At 35.3% G+C, this 10,893-nt stretch overlaps 1 protein-coding gene across 2 annotated transcripts in view; it reads right to left on the bottom strand.

The window, feature by feature from the left end:
- Window positions 1-480: 480 nt before the first annotated feature.
- PCMTD1 (protein-L-isoaspartate (D-aspartate) O-methyltransferase domain containing 1) overlaps window positions 481-10,893 on the bottom strand; it is a 44,375-nt gene continuing 33,962 nt past the window's right edge. For both annotated transcript variants that reach the window (XM_059815465.1, XM_059815466.1), the window contains exons 4-6: window positions 9,103-9,274; window positions 7,337-7,460; window positions 481-3,139 (exon numbers count right to left, since the gene is read on the bottom strand). In XM_059815465.1, coding sequence (XP_059671448.1) covers window positions 2,769-3,139; window positions 7,337-7,460; window positions 9,103-9,274 — 667 coding nt within the window. In that variant the 3' untranslated portion in view covers window positions 481-2,768. The remainder of the gene's footprint in view (window positions 3,140-7,336; window positions 7,461-9,102; window positions 9,275-10,893) is intronic.

Genomic DNA, 10,893 nt, shown 5'->3' with positions numbered 1-10,893 from the left:
CCTCTAATTGGTAACAAAATAATGCTGCATCAAGAGGAAGTTTCAACAGAAGCGTGACTCGCTAGTTGCTCACCACCCTTGCTGTTCTTACCTCAAAGTTTTCCTTATTTATTTTGACCCAGATGGTTTTCACCCTCAACAGAGCAACTATCTCAGTATTTAGGAAAAAAACCATGAAACTGTTCTGGAGTATATAGCTCAAGTATAGCTTCTGGGGTCTCCAGAAGAAACCAACTCTCCACATGAGTACTTCAAAAGTACTGCTGGGCCCAAAAAAGCTTTCCTGTGTCATGAATAACATTTCACCTTTCAACATTTGCAAAAATTCAAAATTTAGAAAGAAGGTGTATTACTCTATTTCTGAAATCCAAGAATAGCCTTTATTAAGAAGTTACTGACCTAACTATGAACAAACTGGTGTCTGAATTTCCAAATAACTGAAAATACTTGCACAGAATCACAGAAATTCAGGCAAGCAGAAACCACAAAAAGCCCATTTTATTGTAACAATGTCCCCATCATCAACCGAGATGGCAAAAATTAAGTTTTAATTCATTTTGCGTTTCTACCTTTTTATTTATGTAAATATAAATTCAAGAGTGTAAAATAAATCCACATATAAAACACAGAAAAAACATTCTCTTTCAGTGACTTCAGAAAAACTTACATACTGAAGAATCATGACAAGTCATCCACTGTCCATTTTTCCAAGTATACAGGCATGAAAGAATGCAGAAATTTATTTTCCAAAAGCATCCCATATAAAGTCCTTAAAGGATTTAATATTTAGTTATCTCATACTCTTGAGCTTATGGATGTAGATTCCAAGAAAAGGAGAGACAAAAAACATCTCAAACTTTAGATTATTTAAACTCCATCTAAAATAATCCATTTAAAACAAGATTATGTTCAATTCTTATAGCTGAAGCATCACAATTACTTTATTAGTATCATTATTTTGGAAAACTATTTCTTATTAGTTTTTCCTGCTTTTAAAATAAAGTCAGAATATTTATTTCAACTAGTTTTGTTTACTTATGCTGTAAATACATTGCGGAAAGTAACTCCACATGCTGGTACAACAGGCCTTCATGAAGTTCCACTTAAACATTACTATGATGTACCTTAAAAACAGGGACTACAGCATGAAATGCACCATAAAGAGTCAGTATCACAGGATTATGTATTATCTTTCTTCTCAGATGCAACAAAATGTTTATGTATTTTGAAGTCAATATTGGACTGTTAGACCACATGAACATTGGCTGGTTATAAATACTTGGACTAGGAACATTTACTGTTTTAGAAAGATGTGATTATTTTGTTTTATTGTTATTACACAAAAAAATTACCAATATTATAAAATGTATCATGCAGGACATTTCAAGAGGAATGTTTTTCACTGGGTCCAACAGGCATATGTTTCCAATGATTGTGGCTTTTTATGCATATCATGCCAAGTTCTTAATAAACAGTGTTTTCCCTCATGGTTATGTTACAACAGAATGAAGAAATTTAGATGGTAAAACCAAAGTTAAAAATGAGAACTGCAAGTAACTTCACAACTAGAAGAGGAAAAATCATAGAAGGATTTAAATCAGCACTATTGTGGGTCCCCACAGTTGCACTGCTACTCTTAGGTTTCCAAAAGATGCATATGATTTTATAAATATTTTTGTGCTAAAGAGCCATGCTCAGAAACAAAATATAGGCTAGCACAAGTCTACCTTCCTGGAGATGCATGTTAAGTATAAAATTCACTTACTAAAGTGCATTTGCTGAAGAAATTCTAACTTCTACTATTATAGCTATCCCAATAAGCAATACAAACTAAACTTTGTTGAAATTCTACCTCTACTTAAAAGCAGTAAATATAGATGACTGAAATCTAAATTACCATCTTCTATTACCAAACATTTTGACTCAATGCTGTGAGCTGTAGAAATAAACAAAACGTACTGTCCTAAACTTCCCACAAATGAGGAAGTGCCTCTAGTTAGAAATACTGAAAGTATAGAATGGAGTTAAATATAAGCAGAGCTGAAGTAAGCATTGCTTTGCTTCTTATTCAATATGATGTTTCTTTAAGGCTCTGAGAGAAGCTGTTACTTTTCTCAAGATCTTTTGGCAAAAGGTATAAATGCAGAAGTAGCAGGGTCATCTGACATTTCAGAACTTGTATTTTCATATTTCATTAAAGCCAGCTCATTCAGTGTCTGTATACATTTATTGCACTTGTGTTGTTGGAATACATCTATACCAACATAGTAATAATGATTGCAACAAAGCCATAGTAAAATAAACTTTAAAAGGGTCTGATTCTGACATTAGAGGGTAAGTGTCTGCATGTTTAAAATGTTCCCCTAATAATAAATATAGACAAATTGCTCACCAAGTCAGATGCACATGTTTAACAATTATTTAGCATATACAAAATTTCACTCATCCTTTTATCAATACAAATCTGTTAGGGATCAAAAAAGACTTACCATGCAAAATATTGATTAGTGCTGCATAATGGAATATATATTTCTATCAGAATTAAAACAGCATTTTCAAAATTTAAAGAAAAATAGATTTTTAAAAAGGGATTCTACTGTTGAATGCAAGTCTTCCTTGTAGCAAAGACAAGATAGAGATAAGTTGCAATTTATCGCTGTACTTCAGTCTTGATGAAAGACTAATAATAATTTGTCCACCTACTTAATAAATGCTACATTTTCAAGAATAAAGAGCTATCAGTAGGCATTATTTCTACTTAAAACAAGTTATTTCTCTCTGTAATAGGTCAAGTATGCTTTTAAAGATTCAGGTAATGGTAGACTCATAATTTTCTCTCTCAACAGATTTCGAGGAGGCTCTTCCGGCTTCAAGGACTCACTGTGATCTTTATCCTCCTCCTCTTTGTTATCATCTTCCATTCTTTCATCTTCTTCACTATCTAGAGGCTGAGGAATGAGCTGATTACCAACAAACACGTAGGTGTTAATCCTGCGTCTACGACATCTCCTCCGTTTTCGTTTTGGAGGAGCCTTCTGAGCAATACCTTTGGCTTTCATCTCCTCATTTATGAAGTTTCTAAGGGTGCGTCTGATATATATTCGAGCAAGGTCCTGGAGATTCCTAACAGCACATGGAGCTAAAACGAAAGAGAGTAAGTTATACTCACTAAGTGAAATTTCCCTCTAGCAAAAAAATTAGCTGCAAGGCAGCAAGACTAATGTTCAAGAACAACTGAAATTTTAGTATATGATACAATACACAAATGAAACAAGGGTAGATAGAGCCACTTTGACAAACCTTGTGGCATGTTCACTACTGAAAGACTTCTATTCCATAGACATACGTAAAGGATTCAGATTTGTGCTGAAAATGGCTTCTGGAATATGATTAATCTTTTAGAGAAAATACATGGTCCAAGAAATTAAGAGGTCTTTTGACAGATGTGCAAGAGAAGTAGAAAGCATGAACAAATTGTTAAAAGAAGTTTGAGAAAGCATACAACAAATACTGTCACCTTTTAGCACATGGCAAGTCTAGGGACATACTGCTGGAACTGTTTTGAGATCCTGTTGATGGGAAAGAATTTCTACCCCTATTTCACATTTGTTTAGGCAAGTTTGTTTGTTCTGCCTCCCTCTTCTACCCACTATGCTTTTCCCTACTTCCTACTGAACCCAACTGATGAGGGAGGGCCATGTCCATGTCACAGCTGACCAATGAGGTAAGTCACACGTCTTTGCAGCAGAAAAGGAATCAAAACTACTGAGGTCCTGAAGAAAAAAAGCAAGTAACAAAAAGCTGAAAGGCACATATTTTCCAATGACAGACAGGCAGGTGATGACTAAGTGTTGCTGGGCTGGTGGATGCCTGCCCTAGATGAGCTACAGCTGGCTAATTCCAAGGAAAACAAAACAAAAAAGTACACCAACCAAAACTCTGCATGCAGCCTGTTCAACTTTCTTACTTGTCATTTTTGTTCCTATACAAAGTAGCATAAAATTAATGGGGACTACAGCAAGGGAGAAGTTAGTGAAGAAGTAATTTTTATAAGTACACTTAGAATATCGCATTCAGCTTAAAAAACACTCTACGCATTTCAAACAAAATCTTTTGGTTCCTACACTGAGTTCAGTTGCATGCTAGCTACTCATATTTAAGGATGTTTCTGACTGGTAATACAAAAAAACACCCAAAAAAACCCCAAACCAAGCCCCATTTGTTTAATATAAAAATAACTCAAAATCCAAGAACAAAACCCTATGCAATAATTCAAAACACATTTATAAGATCAGGCTAAACAAGCCATGATTGCAGATCGTATGCCAATCATAGTAAATGCAAGCACAAGGTATATGACGTTGAAGTAATGGATGGCAGGCATTCATCCTGTATACAGAACTATGTAAGAGACTTCATAAAATCAGAAGAAAAAAAATTTCCTTCAAAAGAGCATGGAACAAAACTTTGAAACACTGAGTCCTGAAAAAGTTGTAAAAGCAGTAAGCTCTCAGGTTTCTTATCCTGTAAGATAATGTAAAACAACCATATTCTTTTTAGTGCTAGTTATGATTAATTATATCCTATTTGATTTTGAAGACAACAGCATTTGAAAGCTTTAAAGACAAAGTAAGCTCTTCACTGTCACATCCCAGATCATAAGTTACAACTGGTAACTGCCGACCGTTCATACAACCTACAGGAAGTCAAGACCTAAAGCTCCTGTACTTCTGTTCAGCAATCCCAGACACGCACAGAGATAGCATAAAGAAAATGAGCTTTTAGAAAGCGCAGACCTGCTCTATGTTTACTAAAAATATAGTAAAATTTTACTGAATCTAAGAAGTTTCATCTTTTCTCCTTTATTATGATTAAATAAAAATGAGAATTAGACTTCAATAAAATCGATCATTGTGACTTATCAGTGATGTACTGGGCTCATGATCAGAATTTTTAGTATATACTGTGGGTCAACACAAGTTTACTTCCCACGCTAAGTTAAGCATGAAGCTATGCAACCATGTTAACATCCTACTAAAATGTAAAACTTTGTTGAGATGCAGAATATTCACTTTCATCAATGCTAGTGGTGCTTGACCTTTATCACATAGCTTACAGTCTACCCAAAGACAGATCTCATCCTTGCTTGAAACACGCCACGCAGGTGTAACCACTCTGGTGTTGAATCTTAAATCATTTAATACATTACATGAGAATCTGGATGTGGTTTACTGCCACTCTGTCTTAGTTTCTCTCCTAAAAGCATTAATCAAACTATTCACATTAAGGAATTTTTTTTTTTAAATGAGAGGAACAGGATGCCGTTTTTGGATGTTTAATGTCCACTTCTTTCCAAACGTCTAGCAGCAGTGAACTGTGTCCTTACCAATAACTAAGTTGGTAAAATGATCCTTTTAGCAACACCCCTGTAGTTTTCTATGAGACAAAGATTCTACTTTGAGAATGACTGGCTGACAGATATTTTACTAAGCCCAATATACATACAAGAGTTATAACTGTAGTCTGTATATAACATTACAGGCATTCAAGGGTTGTCCGAAGTATGGCATAGACTCCATGTTCACTTAGTAGTGACATCTACAATTTCTGGCTAAAGTTTACAGAAGGATAATGTTTACTAGATAACTCTGAACTTAAGATAATTTATAGGTGTGCGGATTTGAAACAAATAGACAATGTTACTATAAAAAGAGAAGTTAGCTAGAATTTTATTTCTTGAGCTTCAGATCACTACTTTTTACATTCCCCCCCCCCCTTTTTTTTTAAGCTTCATGATAAAACTAGACCAGCCTGAGCAGTGGAAAGAAGCGTATCTTTTACTGATTTCATTTTACAGTGCAACTTCAAACCCTAATGTTGTTTTTTTTTTCTTTTAAATAGTGCCAACTTAGTAGCACATTTGCATGTTAATTTCCTCTTCTCACTAAAAAGTCACTTGGAAATTATTATATTAAGCTACTTAAAAGAAACACTTTTATTGTACTACAGTTCAGTTCTGAATACTACTGGTCTGCACTATTTCCATTCTGAAAATTCAGGAATGGTGATAAAGAACACTTGAAAATCCTCTTCTGTCTCCTAGGGAATTAGACTGTGTAAAATCATAGTAAGACCAGAAAGTTTGACAAGCCACCTCTGTATTTCACTGTTCGTCATGATACAGTCTATCAATTATGGGCTACATCTAAAGCAAAGAACAGAGTAAAAAAATAATCTTGTATTAACAAGTTAGTTTCAGGAGATTACTTCTGAACTGTCAAAAAGCAAGTGTTAAAACAACCAAAATCAATTATTTCTGCAAAAGAACTGACTACATAAAGGATCTTCTATACTTTGAACAAAAAAAGTAAAGGTAACTATAATAAAGAATTATCCTTAGCAAGCTCACACACACTCAAAATTAACAGCCAGACCAGTAGTTATAAGCAATGCAACCTGATAGAACGTCCTGGACTCCTGAAGGGCTTATACCTGTTTCACAGTTAAAAAAATGTGCATGGAGGCAAGAAACATGTGAAGAGCACAGAGGGATTAGTTCCCTTTGGTTATATGTTAACAGAACAAAACAGGAGAGAAGAACTGTTATCTTCTAGGTTCTTTGTTGGGCTTATTTAAGTTCCCACATGCTACTGAACCTCTGCGTATTATTCTACTCCTAGGCCTGACTACTCGGACAGGAAATTTCAACTCTACACCTTTCTCTGCCACTTTTTCCCCTCCCTCTTATCATGCTATCTCATCATCTTGGCAACAGATATACTTTCAGAGACTTTCTAAATACCTTTACTAACCTAATTCAAAGCATTGCAGCTAGAAAGCCAAACCCCATGACTACTAAAAAAATAGCTAGGCATGACTATTTCAGTTGCAGACAGACACAAGCACACTCAGCTATTAATATCCTAGTGTACCACAGCTGCAGTTTAGACCTGTTCCTTCCATTTCAGGGGGAAGAGAAGAAATATTTTTCTCTGGGAGACCATCAGAAAGTTAGGACTCCTAACAGACCTAAGATGAGCTTGCTATTTTATCTATACCTCACTAGAAATAGAGAAGCTGAACCTAAAAGAAAAGAAGTCTGGAAAAATAAGCTGGAAACACTGCGTCATTTTAATTCAGGATATTAATTGCTTAGCAACACAGAACATACACCAGGAACACAAAAACATAGCAGCGAGCTACAGCTTTGCTAAACTGTATGTTCCTGTTCTATCATATTATGTCTCTATAGCATAGTCTCCCCACTTCCAAACACCACCAGCAGGCACTATAACAACCCATCAAGCCAAAGGGAGCAAGCACAAATGACACTTACGCAGTCCCACAGTGTCATGTTTGCCGTTGTCGTTTCTGTTTGGTTGCACTAGTGGAGCAAATGAAACAGCAAGGATGTTTTTACTTTCCCACGTGTTCTGTCCTGTTCTCAAGATTTGTGTTAGCTGCATAAAAACAAAACCAAAATACATCAGTGGTTACAGTTTTGTCATGCTGAATACTATCCAGACTGGTGTTCAAACACACTGCTATTTTGATTTGCTTCAAAATTAATTTATAAAGGCTGTTTTATGAACAGAAAGGACTTTCATATTCCTTGAAGTATTACTTGGTAACTAGAGTCCCAAAAAAGGCTCTCTGGCAATCGGAAGAGATGCAGCTGGAAAATTAAGGGCCAAGGTAAGTTTTGCTTTTCCTGATTTTTCCAAAAGATCACAGAATACTTTAGATTGGAAGCAACCTCTGGAGTCCTACCTCCTGCTTGAGCAAGACCAATTTCAAAGTTAAATCAGGCAACTCAGCAGCTTTTCTGATGAAGTTAAAATAGATGTCCTAGAACTGAGATTCTCCAATCTGTCTTGGCAACCTGCTGTAGCGTTCAACCACTCTCATCATCAAAAATTGTTTTCCCTATAGACAGGCAGAATGCCCTCTTGCTGCCATTTGTAACATTGTTTGCTGTGCACCAGCTAGGAGAATTGGACTCCTGTCTACTAGGTAAATTCTCATGCCTTCAGAAAGCCAAGTCAGGAATTAAATGTTCCCTTAGCTGTTTCTCCGCAGACCAGATTAACCCAGATCTTTTAGCTGCTCCTTATACTTTACATGCTTTATCCCCCTAACCATTTGTATATAAGGTAAAGATATTCACAGTTTTAATTTTGCTTTCAAATTGTGACTACTTTTAAGTCGGATACCATCAATTTCAACTGACAGTATCTTAGTCCAATAAATACTGAAAAAAATATTTATGGAACTGAATCATGCAGGCTATGTTTAAATCACTTCAGTATTTTGAGAAAGCAGATACATAATGTGATAATTCTTTTTGAAAGATAAACTAACTAGCATGTTAATCAACAAGCATTTTAGTAATTATCTGTATTTAGGAGGACATCAACTTAAGTCACATAATCTGTCTTTCTCAATTTCCCTATTAGTAAAACAGGGAGAGTAATACTTACCTTTGTAAAGCCTTTTGAGATCTAAGGATGAAAAGCGGTAAAAGTGTGAAGTATTATTAAAATAATATAACTGTCTGAAAAATGTTTAATCTAACATGGAAAAGCAACACTGAAAACTGCTGGAAGTCAGTCATATTCTTTCCTTCAGTTTTTTCCTCCCCTTACAACGTCCCACTAATCACAGCTATTTCATATTTCTCTGGAATGAATTCTCTCGGTTTAGAGGGTGTTTTTTTTGTTTTGAAGTACTGACTGAAAACGTCTGTGTGGCAGGGAGATTTCAAAGCAGTTCTGTACACTGAGAATACTATGAATAGACTTCTAGTTTCACTGAAGACACAGTTTTGTCACAGACTGCTGGAAGAACGACATTGATGCTTTCCTACAAGTTTAAGGGAGAAAAGTTCAAGACTTCATTTAAAATACCAGCATCTGTTTAACTGCAACGATACGCTGAATCAAGGTATCATTGAACATTAACTTAGTTAAATCACAGAATCACTAAGGTTGGAAAAGACCTGTAAGATCATCAAGTCCAACCTAAATATACATTTAAAAGCATTCCTTAAATTATGTATTTCTCATACTAAAAGATAAAAAGGGGAAATTGTCATTAAGTCACCTGATCTTCTATAGGCATTACTAAAATGCCTCCAACTTTCAATAGTATTTTCATGTAGTTTTCATGGTCTTTCTGGACTCCAGCTCCACAGTAAATCCGGTCATATTGATGACTGTCTGAGGCTATTTCCAAACAATTACCAACCACAAAGGCAGGTTCACAGAACTCAAATCTAAGAGGAAGAAAAAAAACACAAACAGGGGACACATTTCAAATTAGGATTTTTAAAGAAAAGCCAGTCCAGATAAAGACAGAAAAATATTTTTCGTATCTTTCCTTATGTAATGAAGAAAGATGAGCATACATACTTTAAAAGTCTGTATTAAGACAATACTACTTTGAAAATAATCTGTTTTTTCTGACTCATCAGGGACCAAACAAAAACTCTTAAGCAGTTATAATTATGTATTATGCAAAACAGAAAAGGCCTCAAAGCATCACCAGACTTTCTAACTGCAAGCAAATACATTTCTCTAAAGAAACCTTACAAGCCATCCAGTAAAAGTGCCTTTAAAATAGTACATTTATCAACAATGTGCAATATCCAGGCTGTTGAATAAATATCAAAACAGTTCATTTCCTAATAGCCCCCCTTCCATATTTTTTAAGAACTAGGCTTTTGAAATACTCATTTTCCTCTACCTCCCAGTTTTCCACCTTGAGCCCAATCCACTTTTCCCCAAAAAAGGAATTTAGTGGGAAAAGCTGTTATTTTTTGACCACACACAAAACAAGAAAAAAAAGGATTAATTATCTCAGAAGCATCTAATTTTCATCAGCAAATTAAAGTTATAAAACTGGTTTTAAGTGGACCTAAGTTTATAACAGAACTTGCAAGGGCTGTAAGTACTTTTTGTCACTGCATAAAAATACCGAAGGAAAGATGTATAGTATAGAGCTTTATTGACAAAGCTGCATATATTCTCCATTACACTGATATTTTCTGACATTTTTCAAATCTCTGCAGCACCTTACTGCTTCAGCTGCTAACAACATAATAAATGTAATTCACCTTTTTGTAAAAAAAATTCCTTCAGCAAATAACTTTATGGCTTCCCCAACCACTTTAAAATTAAGAAGAGAGGTTACACAGTAGGTCATAGAAAGGATTTATGATACATGTAGCCATTTTATGAACTTTACAGCTGTCACTGGAAAATAATTTTTTTTTACTTGGCTACCAGTAGCAAATCCCCATACAACACCTGACAACATTCAAATCAGTATTTCTTCAGTTACAGTGGAGCTTGGCAGCTTTCACTGCTTAGGGATGCTGCCTATAAGGCTTGTCTGACTTTCCTATCTACAGCACTACCATTAACAGAGTTCTATTAAACTGAAGTTTTTGCTTGAAGTATATTTTTTTTCCCCAAGATGGGATGCTTGATCTTGACAGTAATGCAATACTTCCTTCTTTGACTAGCCACAGACAAACCCCAGAATCCTTTACCAACTACTGCATAGCTCTCTCATGTGCTATATGTGGCCAACAGCCCACAATGTTGTTTCCTTATCCAAATCTGCAGGAAAGAACAAAAGCTACAAACAACACTGGCAGATTAAAAAGAAAAAAAGGGAAAGGGAAGGGGAGTGGGGAACGACTGCATTGTTGCACATAACTGGGCAGTAGTCCAGCCTGAACTGTGGTTGAAATAATTTCAGATTAACACAAAAAGATCTAGAAATACATTAGGCAAGGTTAAATGCTGGGAAGAAAATGAAACCCAAGACACTGATCACTTTGCTGAATAAGCAATCTCATTTCATAAGCACTTGGACTATCATGTATTT

This window comes from Gavia stellata, chromosome 3 (genome assembly GCF_030936135.1).
Source record: "Gavia stellata isolate bGavSte3 chromosome 3, bGavSte3.hap2, whole genome shotgun sequence".
Classification (NCBI taxonomy): Eukaryota; Metazoa; Chordata; class Aves; order Gaviiformes; family Gaviidae; genus Gavia; species Gavia stellata.
This window is presented reverse-complemented; position numbering and strand designations above follow the sequence as displayed.